Source organism: Phycodurus eques, chromosome 3 (assembly GCF_024500275.1).
Source record: "Phycodurus eques isolate BA_2022a chromosome 3, UOR_Pequ_1.1, whole genome shotgun sequence".
NCBI lineage: Eukaryota > Metazoa > Chordata > Actinopteri > Syngnathiformes > Syngnathidae > Phycodurus > Phycodurus eques.
This window is the reverse complement of record NC_084527.1, coordinates 14963813-14980065: the sequence shown is the minus strand read 5'-3', so window position 1 is coordinate 14980065 and position 16253 is coordinate 14963813. Positions and strand designations below refer to the sequence as shown.

The 16253-nt window shown below is 38.9% G+C and overlaps 2 protein-coding genes across 2 annotated transcripts; one reads left to right on the top strand and one right to left on the bottom strand.

Moving 5' to 3' along the window:
* Window positions 1-811: 811 nt before the first annotated feature.
* Window positions 812-8520, bottom strand: smn1 (survival of motor neuron 1, telomeric). Its single transcript, XM_061673485.1, has 8 exons — window positions 8400-8520; window positions 6650-6721; window positions 6455-6574; window positions 6163-6354; window positions 4061-4234; window positions 1297-1371; window positions 1082-1189; window positions 812-982 (listed from the first exon to the last, which is right to left on the bottom strand). The coding sequence occupies exons 1-8, from the start codon at window positions 8445-8447 to the stop codon at window positions 926-928; spliced, it is 846 nt and encodes a 281-aa protein (XP_061529469.1). The 5' UTR covers window positions 8448-8520; the 3' UTR covers window positions 812-925.
* A 57-nt stretch (window positions 8521-8577) lies between these two features.
* On the top strand, window positions 8578-12356 carry hspb11 (heat shock protein, alpha-crystallin-related, b11). Its single transcript, XM_061673483.1, has 5 exons — window positions 8578-8766; window positions 8886-8992; window positions 11579-11647; window positions 11725-11768; window positions 11854-12356. The coding sequence occupies exons 1-5, from the start codon at window positions 8675-8677 to the stop codon at window positions 11944-11946; spliced, it is 405 nt and encodes a 134-aa protein (XP_061529467.1). The 5' UTR covers window positions 8578-8674; the 3' UTR covers window positions 11947-12356.
* The last annotated feature ends 3897 nt before the right edge of the window (window positions 12357-16253 follow it).

Sequence of the window (16253 nt, the reverse complement as noted above, 5' to 3'; positions counted from 1 at the left end):
TAAATATAAAAGGGCATAGCTACATTGCTTTCACTGCTTTTCTTACAGTATGAATATTTTTTAGGATGTCAAATCAAGTGAAATGGCAAAAAATAATGCAGGGGGTGGGGTGTGGGAGGTAATCAAAACAAGTGGAAATCAAATAGGTCATTAGCAAACACCTTTAACATGCCAAAAAGCCCATCTTTCAATCCACTCACAAGGATGTATGTATGTATGTGCATGGCAACGTGTACCATATATACGGTGACATCTTACACTTACTTTCTCCATATATTTTCAATTTCTCTCTAGTGAATCACTTCCATGCCAATGTCCTGAGGGTTTACAGCATTACATTCATTGATGTGGGTCTCCACACTGTAATCACGTCTGCCATATGTTCCTGTATGTCTCCTGATCCAGGGTGTAAAAGTGGCAGATGCAGTGCTGTTTCTGAATCAGAGGCAGCTCAACTTTAAAGCATGAATTTGGGGGAACAACAAGGACAATGCTCAGAGATGGATGCAAAATTATTATGTGGATATTTGTTTCTGTGGATCTTCTCTATGCTATTTCCTCACTAATACTTGACTCTTTTACATGAGTCAGTTTACATGAGTTACATTTTAGGAAAAAAAACCATACTGCTGTATTTGAATTTTGGTCATTATACTAGTACTTGGAAAGCAAAGTATTTTTTGAGTAGGTACTTGGTGTACATAGTTTTCAGAACCATTGTCATAGAAGTGTACAACATATTGTGTCAACGCAGCTATAATCAATATAAAATATTCTTGCAATCACAGAATGTTTAGTTCATATCCTTTATTAAACTTATTTACAGAGAATACAAACCTGTCCTCCCACAGTGAATGCTCACAAATACAAGTAAAATGGCCACTTCTGGTTAAAACCAAAACAAAACAAAAAAAACCTTTTCCTTTCATTTCTGGTTTGGTTTGGTCCATTTGGCAGCGTCGTTGCGACCTTGTTTCAAACCCTAGAAAAGTGAAATTTGATCAAATAAAATCCCACCATAAAAGACATTTGGGATGTAACAATATTGTATATATGCAGTTTTTTAAGAAATAATCCATACCAAGTAGTAACCCGTGTGGTAACCACTCATGTACCAGGAAATGAGCATGCTCCCCATGGCCTCGTCATCTCCCATGTCAGGACTCATGGGTGGAGGTGGAGGGATCATCTGAAAGCACATAACCCAAGAACAATAGAATAAGATGATGGTAAATCTATGCAGTCCACAGTTAACTAAAATCACCAGTACATGTTTATAATTGCCATTAAACTTACTGGTGGGCCGAACTGCATCATGGGATGCCAGTGGGGAGGTACATGCCCATGACCATCAGACTGCCTTTTTCCACCCTGGGAGTGAAAACAGGAGGAAAATCTGTTACCAGTCCTCCACTGTGCCGCCCCCAATATGACATGTACCTGATCTTTTCATGTCAATGTGAAAAGTACAATTCCGATTTTTTTCATATCCGACTCAGGCCTCTTTCATATGTGGATATAAATTGGATATGTATCTGATGAGAGTGCAGTATGGATGCGCAAGTCACACTCCTCCAACCTATACGTCGGCAAAATTGTCTGACAAAAATAGGGGGGGTTTAAATGGTGCCTTCTATTCAGATTTTAATCGGTTTTAGAAGCCCCAAACTGAATGAAAACGTTCCATATGCACAAAAACCTCACAGGGGTGGAATATTCCTTTTGCCAACCCGATCAGAAGTCAATTTTGACCATGTAAACCATCATTCGGAATAGTGCTGGAAAGCACTCTGTCCATGCATGCTCCATCTTGACGTAAATGCACGTTGACATCATTGTTTTCGCACAGTGTAAATATGGCGGCTGCCGACAGAACTTGTATGCAATGGAGATCTTGTTTTTAACTACTTATAAGTTGTTTTATTAAGTGATTTAAAAAACAAAAACAATCCCAACTACTGTACTGAATAGGCAATGAACCATCTTGATAAATAACGTTTACGTCGATGTGCGCATGTCACACGGTTGTTTTGATTAAATGTAGCGCATGTGTACACCTAATTGGATTTGATCATGTCACATGTAAATTGTTGACCAAAGATCTTCAATCGGAATGCTTTCAATCGTAATGACAAAAACATCTGCATGTAAACCCGACTACAGACACCCCACACCAGCAACGACAGTCAGTGGCGAAAATATGTTTTAGACGTGATAAATACAAGAAAATGTTGACTCCGGTTGCATAAAATCCTTGATATTGCCACAAATGCATCATGACAAGACCTACGCGAGAGGCCATATTTACTTCCGTAAACACGACGCCTTGTGTCTGTGCTAACTGACCTCCTGTTTCCTGCGCACGTGTGTGACTTTATGGACTCATTCAGTCCACAGTAAAAGTCGCATTTCTGTTTGTAATGCGAACGACTACATAAAAAGATCAGATTTAACAAATCGGAATTGTGATACAGTAGTGCCTTTAGATAAGAGTGACCCGACTTATGACTTTTTCGGGATACAAGCCGTCGATCAGACGATTTTTTTGGGTGAGACTTGCGAGTATAACCTTAAGGGCTCTAAGGTGGCAGGTAACTCAACTCACTTCACAGCAAGTGGCAGTTTGGCAGATATATTTCATCAATATTCTGCAAAAAGGAGGCTTCAAACCGTTTATTGCCACTCTCAGCTAAAGGTTACTGTCAAAAGAAACATAAGAGAAATGGAATTAGATGCGTATTTAAAACCACCACATTTAAAGCCTCTGTTACCAGAATGCGAAAACACAGTGGGGAAACGGCGTAGGTACATGGGCTAACAAATAGCATCTATGTGGAGATGAGGTTATGCTTTAAGCAATGGATATCTGAACACAAACGGTGCAGGAACACATAGACATATAATATTACAAGACTTACATACAGGCATACAGTATATTCTTTATCCTCTATGAAGAACAATTAATATTACTGCTGTATTGAGAAGCCGAGAGAGGAGCTAAGCCTCTAGTACAGTAAATCTGTATGTTGCTCTTGTACTTCCACAATTGAAGGAGACAGTGTGACAAAAATGTTTTTTTAATTGTATTTAATTCTCATTACTGTACATTTTCATAAACTATAATATCCATCCATCCATTTTCTTTACCGCTTATCCTCACTAGTGTCACGAGCTGCTGGAGCCTATCCCAGATATCTTCGGGCGGAAGGCGGGATACACCCTGAACCGGTTGGCAGTCAATCGCAGGGTTAAACTATAATATTATAGAGCTATTTTTTCATTAAAAAAAAAAAAAAAAACATTACAAAATGTTTTTTGGAACAAGTGTTTTGACTTACAAGCGTGGTCAAGGAACAAATTAATTCATATCTCCAGGTACCACCGTACAGTTTATGAGTTTACCAATGTGTCTGCACCACATATGGATCTGTACACTGAGGAGTACAATTCAGTGACTTAATGATGGAGTACTGAACACTTGCTTCTGTGAACACCGTAATGTATTTAATGCGTGTCCTCAAGTTCGGTGTATCCGTGCCTGTGAGCGCAGTTGAGGTATTGAGTGAGCATTCACATTTATAAACTTAATAATTTACGGTAGCAGAAATGCATCGTGTGCGCACTCGCTATAGCAAGGGAACATAAGGTATATGCAGTATGTCGGGAGGATTTATTTGATGGCTGTCGGAAGTGATACAAATATACCTGAAGCTTCCTGGCGAAATTGTAAGGTTTGGGGTAGCTGCAAATTTTATCCCTCGTACCATTCTATTTGAGACCTTTCAGTGGCCTTAATTTCTGTAATTTTCATTTACTACCTTTTAATATTTTTGAAAACCCTATGGGCACCCTGCATGAGGGACTTAATATAGTAAGAGTTTTGTCCCCATTTCTCAATCTACACCACTACCTACAACAAAAATGAATTATATTAATTCATTTTTGTCAGTGTAAAAACTTGCACAGTTTTATAAATGTAATTACTACTCTCTGCAAAATATAAATCTTAAGGATAATTATACAGGTCTTAAAGCAACTACACATGACAATTTGATCTTACCTGTCTGAATGGTGGCATGGGAGGTGGGCATGGAGGAGGGAATCCTGGAGCCCACATAGGGGGAGGGACCTTGTGGAATTTGGCCTTTTGGCTTTTGCCGTGTGGCTGCTGTTTGTGCTGGATTGGTTCTGATGACCTGTCACTTTCTTCTGTGGAAGATTCTGCCTCCTGTGTCTATATTGTGGAGAAAACCCATCTTTAGTGTCCCAGTTTCTTTAAAGCAGGGTATACACAAACCGACAATCCAGCCTGATTTCAGTGTTTTCCCTCCGGTGCAATCAAAGTCGGCAAAGGCCCAATTCTCTTGTCTCTGAAAAGTTATCCTGTGAGATTATTCTGTAGTATGTGAAGAGTGATTTTTCCTCCCTGTTAAAGATCAGTATGTGTGTACCCTTTGTAATTATTACTTGGTGATCAGTTTAGGGAAAGATCCCAAATTAACGTGGGTAGTCCGGAATAAGCAAGAACACAGACATGAGAGCAAACCAAGTTACAGGGAATTGTGGTGGAGAATTGATTTTTCCTCGTGTATTGAATACTTATCTTAAGCAACAACTCGAAAGACATTTCCATTTTCAAAGCTGTATGCTGAATGGGGGCAGCACTGACTGTTGTTATATTGAGCATTGCGGCAGAAAAAGATACTGGTTTCAGCTCGAATAGACACCGTGACCCAGTTAATTGCCCGGTGTGCTGTCCACTTGAACAAATAGCCCTTACACCTCAAACAGACTATTGTTTTCTCCTTGTGAAAAACGTGCTGTTAAGGGGCCATAATTACCTATACTATGGCATCTGACACCACTGTGTATCATGATAGACTAATTAAATCATTACCAAAACACATACAAATGTGGCATCTGTTAAACTGGAATCTGATGTGAGTTCAAAAGAAAAAGTGATACTGCATGTCCCAAGACATAATAAAATATAGAAAAACATTTTTCTAATGTCCAGGGTGTTCCCAAAATCACTATATACTTCCTTTTTTCTATTTCATTTCAGGTATCATTTGGAGAGACGTGAGATCATAAGCATTTGACAGCTTAAGCTTTGCAGTTTTTGTAAGGATAACATTCCCTTGCCCATGGCTCGCCTATTGACATTGGAGCACTTGCAAAACTTCCACCTGGCAAGAGGATTTTCTGTCCCCGACTGCAGTTCACCGCCAGTTTGAGAAGCTATATGGCTGCCACAGTGCTCCGACGCATAGTCAGATTTATAAAACAGGATCTGTTCTTGACAAACCATGCAACGGAAGGCCTGCTATGACCATCCATTTTCTATTCCACATATCCTCACTAGGGTTGCGGGTGAGCTGGAGCCTATTCTAGCTGACTTTGGGCGAGAGGCGGGGTATACCCTGAACTGGTTGCCAGCCAATACTGCTACTACCACCACTGATGAAAAAAAAAAACTCTTAGAGTAGGCGTTTGTGCAAAGCCAGAAGAATTTTATCCAGATTGTTCAAATGCTTTAAGTGGAAGATCCTGAAGTCGGGATGGGTAAAGCTCGGTACTGTCTGAAGCGTTCTACGAATCAAGCTTTGGTTGATGTTGAATTCCAGTGCAGTCCTCCAAATAAATAGCAAATGTAGTGCACTTGTATAGTGGTTTATCTACATCACATCACAATGCCAAAATTACTTGACAGAGGCTTACATTCACCCATTCATGCACACATTCATATACCAATGGGCAGCTGCTGCCATCCCCACTGGGAGAAATTTAGGGTTTAGTGTCTTGGCCAAGGTCAGTTTGAGAGCTGACAGTCAGAGCCAGGATTCGAACCGCAGACCTTTTAGGTCACTGGACAACCGGTTATACCAACTGAGCCACAGTCGCCCCACATTGACTTTCCCTAGCTAGTCTGGGCAAACAACTACTCGAGCAGTTCAGCGTTTTCATCATTGGTGGTAGGACCAGCTCTTCCGCTGCGCGCTTTGTCAAGAGCAGATCCTGTTTTGAGAAACTTGCCATGGATAGTGTATACGAGGGATGGAACAGTTTTTGAAAACCATCAAAATGTTTGGTTTGACTGTTTTGGTTTGGTCTACGTGTTCCAAGACAGTTCTGCTTGTATGATTAAAACAGATATTTTACCGTAGTCTTGGTTTCGTCATCACCCTCAGAAATCTCCGACAGCAGATCTTCGAGGTTCTGCTCTTCCTCATTGCCATAGTCTGTGTAGACAACTATGCATGTGGCGCTCTTCTTGTCCACAGAGGAGATGGTAGCAGAGTAGAGTTGACCATCTTCTGACCAGTAAGCACTGCAAGAATCTCCCACCTGCCACTGTGACAAGAATGATGATACATATGTCCTTAGCAATGCAATTTCTAACTTTCTCATTACCACACACAAGAAATGAGCATGTTTAATAAAAGACCCTCACCTCTTTATCTGTCGCTGCATTGATTCTTTTCCTGCTGATCTTCTTTTTATTATTCTTGCGCTTCTTCCCTGGGGGGATTTTGAATGTAGCTTGCGGCTCGTCTTCCCCCTTAAGGGCATTCTGGCACAACAACAACAGCATATCTGTGTATAACTAGAACCAAACTAATTGCACAAAAACTTTACTTTTTGTTACCTTAAATGATGCGACAGCCTTGTCGTAGGCTTTTATCAAGGCGGTGTCATCCCAAATATCAGAGTCGTCACTCTGGAAAAGAGAAAAATTAAGTCTACAAGGATTCAAGCATTGCATCACACGTTAGAAATCATATTGGAGATGTTATTAGTTAATATTCCAGTTGATAACATGTTGAGAATGGTATTTCATGGAAATATGCCTTTTTTGCCTGTGCCTGTAGAATAGATGCCAAGTTCACCACAAAAATAATACTCATAGTTAAACTAACAGGAATAATGTAGGTATTTGTGTATCCACTGCTGGGTGGCTTAATGGCGGCATTGGCCCCTCAACGAGCTACACTCTTTATTGTGCAACTTAAATAGCTATCGAACAACTGTATTCCATGTTTCACTACATTCGCATTATTTTCCTGACCATTATACACCAACATTGATGACGTACAACACATTTATTTCCTAGTTTATCCATGATTTCAAAATTTAGCACATGCGTTGCAAATCTATCCATCCATCCATTTTCTGAGCTTATCCTCACAAGGGTCGCGAGTGCTGGAGCCTATCCCAGGTATCATCAGGCAGGAGGCGGGTACAGCCTGAACTGGTTGCGAGCCAATCGCAGGGCACACATAAACAAACAATCATACACACTCACATTCACACCTAGGGGCAATTTAGATACTTCAATTAACCTACCATGCATGTTTTTGAAGAGAGTTTGTTTGTTGGTGATTGGTTCACTTTGGTTTTGTGCCATTCTGTCATAGTCTCAAAGACATTTGTTTTTTTTGCCAAATATGACCTTGATACGCCACCTTGTGGTACAATCCATTAGTTTGCCTGAGATTTTGAAAATGTTATATTCGTAGTTACACTTTTGAACACATAAAATAACATTGACTTTTGAATAGTTTCATCTGATAATTTTTGACTTATTTATGGCACATTCACTTATCTATGTGGTCATATGATGCGATATTGTCTAAATTGTGCACGTTTGTCACTAGGTCAAAATGGCATCGTATGGTGGTTTTTCACATGCTGTACATGTATAATGGAACAACAAACACAATTTTATTATGTATTTCCACATCATCGTGTTTTGTTGTCAGTTTATTACTGTATGTGTAAAGAAAAATGTGGCTAATTCCATTTGGATCTATGGTTTGAATCCACTTTTTTTAGGAGGAAAAATCCAAGGGTATTGCTAACACATTTATTCAAAATTAAGAAAAGTAATAAAAATGCAATCAAATGTAATTCATTATATTACTATGAGAAAGTAATTGAAACAATTATACTACAATTTTCAACAGGGTAACTTGTAATTGTAAACAACTACATTTCCAAAGTAATCTTCCGAACACTGCTTAAGAGACACCCTGGAGAATGGATGCCAAGTTTACGACTAAAGGAATACTCATCATTAACCTAACAAGAATAATTATAATGATTTTTAGGGACAAAGCGCAGGACAGTAATTTAAAAGCACTCTATTTTGCAATGAAGTCGAGCTTTCCAATATTCTGCCCCGCTTGTCCAGCGACATAAGGTACATATTTTACCCAAAAACAACATTTGGATGAAGATTTATTATGTTAGATCTTAGTTTTAAACTACAATAATAAACTCCAGCGTGTGGGTTTGTTAGCTTACCAAGCTAAGTTACTCATCGGGTCACACAAAAGCGTCGCGTCCTCAAATGTGCAGTTTATAAAATTGATATGCAATAGTGCGACAGCACTCACCTGCCCGGTCCCCCGTGTGAACAGCACATCCTTGCATCCATTCGCCATAAGAAAACAGTGGCTAAATAAATTGACAGCTACGTGCTAAAGAGTTAACTAGCCACAAGTGTCGAGTAGGTGACGTAATTTGCGCACCGTGACGTATATATCTTGCGACGGCGTGGGTTGGCGTGGCAACGCTAGGTTGTTTGTGTGGGTTATCGAAGCTGCGGCAATTCCTCGAACACAAGACCACGTTTGGGATTCTATTTTGTGTTGTTTGTCATCGGTTTGCTATGATTGAGTCGTCTCTTTGTTCTCTGGGTGCTAAAGTTGTTGTGGCTGCTTCCAACGATGAGAATCACCCGCCGGAAAATATTATTGATGGGTAAGGGTTTCCTCCTCAGTTTGTTTTTGTCAATGGTGTTTTGTAAACCCGGGGTAGATTTCTCTTTCTTCGAGTATAACTTTATTTCATTTTTTTTCTATTTTATCTCTTCGAACTAGAAACACGAACACATTTTGGATGTCCACGGGAATGTTTCCTCAAGAGTTCATCATTCGCTTTGCTGAAATGACGAATGTTTCTTCCGTGACATTGGACAGCTATAACGGTATAGGCTGAAGGGAATTTTTGAGAGTCACTTTCTTACACATTTACAACAAAATTTGTCAACTTAGAAGATCTATTAAATCAGTAGTACCAAGTACCACTTCAAAAAATAAAATGAAATGACGAATGTTTCTTCCGTGACATTGGACAGCTATAACGGTATAGGCTGAAGGGAATTTTTGAGAGTCACTTTCTTACACATTTACAACAAAATTTGTCAACTTAGAAGATCTATTAAATCAGTAGTACCAAGTACCACTTCAAAAAATACTTGGCTGTCCATAATGACCAACATTAAAATAAAAAATACTATAAAATACTACAATTGCGTAGTGGTAGTTCATCAAAAATGAGGCACAAGTTCTATTACTAAAAAGTATACCGTGCTACGAAAAAGTATTTGCGCCTTCTCAAATTCTTTTTTTTTTTGTTGCATTTTTTTGTAATGTATAAGATCATTAAACAAATGTAAATAGCAGACATAGGTAACCCAAGTAAAGATAAAATGTCATTTTAAATGGTGATTTCATTTATTGAGGAAAAAAAATATTCAAAGCTACCTGGACCCGTGTGGGAAAGTAATTGCCCCATAAATCTAATAACTGGTTTGGCCACCACTGAAATTAAGTGTTTTCTATTACTGGCAATGAGTCTTTCAGATCTCTGTGGAAATATTTTGCCCCACTCTTCCTTAGAGAATTGATTTAATTCAGCAAGACTGGAGGGTTTTTGAGCACGGATGACATTTTTAAGGCCATGCCACAGCATTTCAATTAAGTTTGGAGTTTGACTAGACCCCTCCAAAATGTGTTTTAAGACATTCAGAAGTTGACTTGCTGGTGTGTTTTGGATTGTTGTCCTGTGGCAAAAACCAAGTGCGCTTCAGTTCGAGGTCACAAGCTGATGGCCGAACATTCTCCATCAGGATTTTCTGGTTAAGAGCAGAATGAATGGTTCCATCAATCGCAGCAAGTCTTCCAGGTCTTGAGAAAGCAAAGCAGCCCCAGACCATCACACTCCCACCACCATGTTTGACTGTTGGTATGATGTTCTTTTACTGAAAATCTGGTTTGCATTTACACCAGATGTAATGAGACGCACACCTTCCAACAAAAGGTTCATCTTGTGTTTTGTCAATCCACAGAATATTCTCCCAAATGTTTTGGGAATATTTTTTTGTTTGTTAGTTTGCTTGTAAAACGAGCCTTTACGTTCATTTTTGGTCAGCAGTGGATTTCGCCTCGGAACTCTGCAATGGATGCCATTTTTGCCCAGTCTTCCTTATTGTTGAGTCATGAACACTGACCTTAACTGAGGCAAGGAAGGCCTGCTGTTCTTTAGATGTTGTCCTGGGTTCATTTGTGACCTCCTGGATCAGTCGTCGCTGTGCTCTTGGGGTAATTTTTGTAGGCCGGCCACTCCTGGGAATGTTCACTACTGTTCCATTTGGAGTCCTAAAGCTTTAGTAATGGCTTTGTAACCCTTTCCAGACTGATAGATGTCAATGACTTTATTTCTCATCTGTTCTTGAATTTCTTTGGATTGTAGCATTTTGTTGTAGCTTTTTGAAATCTTCTGATCGACTTAATTTTGTCAGACAGGTTCTATTTACGTAAGTGATTTCATTCTTCAGCAGGTCTAGAGGTGATCAGGCTTGGGTGTGGTCAGTGAAAAAGAACTCTGCTTAGCCACAGTTAATCCATGGTTTAACAAGGGGGTCAATTACTTTTTCACATAGGGCCAGGGAGCTTTGAATAGTTTTTTTCTCTCTATGAATAAAATCATCCCAAAAAAACTGCATTTTATGTTTACTTGTTAAAATGGGGAAACTATGCAAAAAAAGAATTTGAGAAGGAGGCAGGTACTTCTTCACGTCACTGTTTCATACAATGTTTCAACATTAATACCACACATACATAAAGGAAAATGTACTTAAATAATGATTTATTTAAAATGTATTGGGCATAAAAGAAATGCAAAATGTACCTAAATAAAGTTTTGAAAACAAACAGTTCTAAAAGATAAAATGCAAATGTACTTACTTAAAAGTTAAATACAACTGTACTGTATTTAACAAATGTGATACCTGGATAAAAAAAAAAAAAAAAAAAGAAAAGTTTAAAATACTGTAACATGCATAGTGTGAACATTTAATCTCGCCCAAAATGAGCTGAGATAGGCTCCAACTCAACCATGACTCTATAGAAGAAAAGTGCTATAGAGGATGGATAGGTCGGGTGGATATTTATTTTTCTATATTTTTATTTGGACTTAATTTAAATAAAATTTTAATCTTCATTTTTGATTGTTGTTCCAAATCTAACTCAAGCTTGGTTAATTAAAATAGTTGTTTTCTTTTCAAGGCTCCAGGTGTTCCTAAAAATGAGGCTTCTCTTCTTTATTCTGTAATGATGCCCTCACACAAAGCCTAAACTGATGACTCACCTTGTGTTATAATTTCTCCAAGGCTGTGTCCTAATGTCAACACAACCATTGTTCATTTCATTTTAGTGAAATTTGGTGTTGAGTTAATTAAATCTACTGGACAGGCCTGATGACTCTTGCCTGTGTCTTTTTTTTTCTTCAGTCAAGCATCTAAAAGTAGAAAAGAACACATCACAAAATGCCTCTCACTTTGAGTTTGTGGCAGAAAAAGGTAGGGATGATGAATATATTAAAATATTAGTCACTCACTTTTGTGTTACAAATCCTAATTAACTGATTTTCCTACAGAATTGAAACAGACAGAGGGACATCTTCAGTCAAATTCTATTTCAGTAGGTTAAACATGATAATGTCAAATTTAATTAAATGGAATGAACTTGCGGGCAAACTTGTTTTTAACTTGTTTTTGTTTTCCAGCTAAACGGAACCAATGCAACTCACCTTCGTTTTATCATCACCTCAGGATATGATCACTTCGTGTCAGTGCACAGAATCCGTGTACATAAATGACACTTTCACTTTTATGTCAACCATTTTCACACACATTCTTCACTTAAACTAGTAGGGTGTCACTTTACATATACAGTGGATATTAAAGTCTATAGACCCCTGTTCAAATGCCAGATTTTTGTGATATCAAAAATGAGACAGATAAAACATTTCCACAGTGTGACCTGTAACCTGTACAACTCAATTGAATTTCTTTGTAATCTTTTGGCGAGGCGAAGTAAAAATAAACACATGAAAAATTTGGTTGCACTACTTGTAACTGGGATGTGGCTGTTTTCAGAATTAACCAACTACACTCAAACTCATGTTAGATGAGAGTCAACACACACACACTTGTCACCATTTAAAGTGCTTCTGATTAACCCCAAATAAAGTTCAGATGTTCTAGTAGACTTTTCTTCTTTTTTTTCTCCTAGCAAAAGCCTGAAGGTTGTGTGCTAACACTGATTTGTATTTGGAACTATTGATAATTCCCTTCACCTTGACTAAGGTCCCAGTTCCAGCTAAAGAAAAACGGCCCCATAAAAGGATGCTGCCAACGCCATGATGCCTTAAGCTCTTTTCCATTTTTCATCGGCGTAGTAAAATAAGCTTTTGGCGGGCGTCAATGCAGTGCAGTTCTTGTTTGTTTTATGTCTGCCTCGTTGGCTGTATCATGGTGCAAAGGATCGTAACAGATCATCAAGACAAGCTGCTGCACTGTAGCTATGGTGTTCTTTTGGTGATAACTTAGCAATGTTGCATTTGCGCCAAACATACCTTTTTTCACCAAATACATAGCTTTTGCAATTATGACCAAAATGTTCAACCTTGGTTTCAATAGAACCGAACACATTTTCCCACATGTGAGGGAGATTTTGGATGAGATGCAATAAATAAATAAATATGTTTCTGTGTGTGTGTGTGTGTGTGTGTGTGTGTATGTGTATGTTCGTGCTGGAGCTTATCCCAGCTATCGTCGGGCGAGAGGCGGGGTACACCCTGAAATGGTTGCCAGCCAATCACAGAGCACATATAAAAAAAGCTCCAAGCGCTCTCGGAAATGGAATGTGTTATATATAAAAAAAAAACTAAAGAAATGCTCTTCATTTGATAGTGATGATATGCAGCCTTTCAACGACAGGTGACAGGGAATCTGATGTATATTCAAATATTCGCATGTGAAATGCACTTAGACTGTGCAATAATCATGGATTGCAGCATGAAGGGTAGTTTTGAATTTGACATGTCCATTTTCTATTTACATCAACCCAAATTAATTCAAGATATGGATTCACTTAAGAGTCTTTGTAGTGTTATCATGTTTCTGCTAATTTGGTAAAGCTTCAGAAAAAGAGCTGGCTTGCAATGAATGGCATTTCTTTCTCACTCACTCTCAGTGAGACAGTTCACACATTTTCAGCTGAAGGGGAGGGGAGGCTTTAATTGGCATCTGGATAGGGCCCCTCCCATGTGCAGATATTGACATCCCTATAGAAAAGGTGATGCAACTGGAGCGCAGTGGGATCCAGATGGTTTCCCAGCCAACCAGTAAGTCTCTAAAGACTGCAAACCTACTCCCGTTAGCGCATGCATGCATGTGCATGGCCACACTGTACTCTTATCCTCCACACACCTGCACTATACTTGCTCCTATCCCCCTCTACATCCATGTCATCTTATTAGGTTGAGCAGTGCGCACGGACCCTTTGGGACTCCCTCCCCAATTACTTGGCTGACTGTAGAGGAGCTTGGGGATTTGCTGAGGCAGTGCTATAGCACAGCTCTTCGAATAAACCAATAAAAGTATAAAATACAGGGCTAAATAACAATCCCCCTGATATTTAGTAGAAAGTAATTGCTCAAGGGTATGGCCGCAATATAGCACATTTGAGTATGTAAGTTAATGAGGGCAAGGTAACAACTGATATATATGTCTATTATTTACCGGTATGGCTTATTTATACAAGTGGGAGGGATTTGGTCATGAAATAGATACGATTATTCCCCTTAACTACTCTTGAAAATCTGAATATGTCGAGGTATAAATATAAATATGGTTTGCAAATGCAACGCCCCTCCTACTAATGAATTCAGGCCCCCTTTTCTTTCTTGACTGTCAGCCGATGAGGAGAATCACAGCAGGATATGAGAGTGTCATTATCATGTCACTGCAGGGCAGGCTTCAGTTATCAGCTGGTGTCTTCTCAGGGCTTTCTTAACGGCTATCCAATGACACCGAGATGCCTGCTGGTCCACAACTCATAATAGCACTAAACATTATTAGCAGGGCATATGCTTTGATCAGAACAAAATAAGCGCTGTAGAAAATGGATGGATGGATTTTATATTGTAATATAATTAGACTTCATTAAAAGTCTTAAATTTTTCTTCACTGATTGGGAGACATTATAATTCTATTTTGAACACCCACTTAAGTTACCAAATATGTTTATTCAAGCGGAGTAAACAAACGCACAGATTACATTTTAACTGATTTTTTAAAATTTGCAATCCCACACATAACAAGAAAAAAAATATCTACACATTTCTGCTTAATGCTTGTATAGTGTGTGGTTTACTGGAAATGACCAAGACATTGCATCACACACACAACCAAACCAGATGTCAGTTGAAGTACCAAGACTGACCTGTGAGGGCCAGCATAATGTCACAGGGCATCCAGACTGTTGGAAAATACAAGGAAGAAGAAAGCAGAAGAACCTGAAGATGCTTGGCTAACTTAAATTATATGGTAAGTGAATTGCAGTTGAAAAATCGTCATTTTTTTTGTGGTGAATGACTTGTGAGACATTAAACAAACACTCAGCACAACCAGTTGCTCCTTTGTTTGTGTCTAGCAACAAGCGCCAGTTTCAGGTCGCTTCCTAATTTGATATCGTTCCATGTCTCGTTACAGTCAGAGTTTGAATTTGGTGTTGCCTACAGGTATAAGGTTTAATATGTACATTCTTTTTTTTAATAAGGAGAAGAACACATTAAAATAACACACCGCATTACAGGATAATCAATCAGGATAAGAGACATCTGACAATCAGGCATTTTGATTTGATCAGAAGGGAGGGTGCGAGCCCGATTCTAAGTATGCGTGTCCCTCTTCACTCAGTAAAAGGCTACAGGCAACTAGTGTGGAAGTATTACAGACTCAAGTTGTATACCTTCATAGATGCATCCTAAAATGTGTACAGTACAGTTTGTCTTTAAAATTCCTGTATTATTCACTGAAAATGAGGTAAAATTTCAAATAAACGGCACTTTCTCTCAGTGTTAGAATAATTGGAAGTGCTGGATCTGCCACTTAAGCCAGATCTACACCACCATATGATGTGTTTTTCTTTGGCCTCAACAAACGTACTGTGTATTGAAATCAATTTAAATGTGATGAAAAGCCTTCCTCACTGATGTAATAGATGTCCATATGTCGAAGGCTGTATACAGTATGCCATATGTATTGTGATCACGTGTTATAGTGAGGAAGACTCCTTGCCCCTCTCCGCTCTGTTAGACTGACTCTGAATGTGTCCTTATCAGTTATGAGTAGTCTTCCATGCATGTGATTAACACGAGGACAGCATACTGGCAGTGGGCCTTAATTTGATTTCACTTCTGATTTTGTTCCAATCCGCTCATTTAGAGAAGGAGATGATTTGACAGGGGGAAAACAAATTTCATTTCTTTAAATCCAAAAAAGGGGAGAATGATAATGAGCGAATGACAAAATATTTGAGCTGACGCTTGGATGCCATTAGCATTCAATCTAAAGTCAGCTCTTTCCCAGTAAAATACCTATTTAATAGTGCCTTTATTGTTGTGTTAAAATCAAATACAGTGGTGGCTGAAAATACTCCCCCCCCCCCCCCCCCCCCCCCAAAAAAAAAAAAAAAACACACAACCAAAACTTTTGGGGAAAATGTATAGTAAAAATGGAACAGAAAAGCAGAGGTCAAACGGTTACCTGCTGTCGATTGGCTAGCTGCTGTATCTGTCGCAGAGATGAATTGGTAGATATGACACGTCCCTTTTGAGCTGCTAGCCTATAAGCTAGGAGGGCCAAAGTCATCAGCGCATTCCATGTGTGCGGATGGCAAGAAAACCAAAAGAACATGGATGCAGGTACATTGTGCTGCATACGTCTGCGTACGTCGAACTGGGAGTAACCTTTCACAGATAAAATTATTTTTGGGAGCTTTTTTAAAAAATGTTATTTATGGATAACACACGCTTTGACGTTGACAAGACAGTAAACCTCATGAAAATCAGTATAGGAATGAGCAAGTTAAGACCTAATTTCAGTGTCCATGCGTTGC

What these genes read in the sequence shown, in the direction of transcription:
- smn1 (XM_061673485.1), bottom strand. Translation starts at nt 8,447, where the DNA reads ATGGCGAATGGATGCAAGGATGTGCTGTTCACACGGGGGACCGGGCAG. An exon ending in ATGCAGCGACAGATAAAGAG is followed by an intron (nt 6,355 to 6,454) that starts GTGAGGGTCTTT and finishes TTCTTGTCACAG; the next exon opens with TGGCAGGTGGGAGATTCTTG. An exon ending in CCATGCCACCATTCAGACAG is followed by an intron (nt 1,372 to 4,060) that starts GTAAGATCAAAT and finishes TTTCACTCCCAG; the next exon opens with GGTGGAAAAAGGCAGTCTGA.
- hspb11 (XM_061673483.1), top strand. Translation starts at nt 8,675, where the DNA reads ATGATTGAGTCGTCTCTTTGTTCTCTGGGTGCTAAAGTTGTTGTGGCT. An exon ending in GACATTGGACAGCTATAACG is followed by an intron (nt 8,993 to 11,578) that starts GTATAGGCTGAA and finishes TTTTTTCTTCAG; the next exon opens with TCAAGCATCTAAAAGTAGAA. An exon ending in TGAGTTTGTGGCAGAAAAAG is followed by an intron (nt 11,648 to 11,724) that starts GTAGGGATGATG and finishes ATTTTCCTACAG; the next exon opens with AATTGAAACAGACAGAGGGA.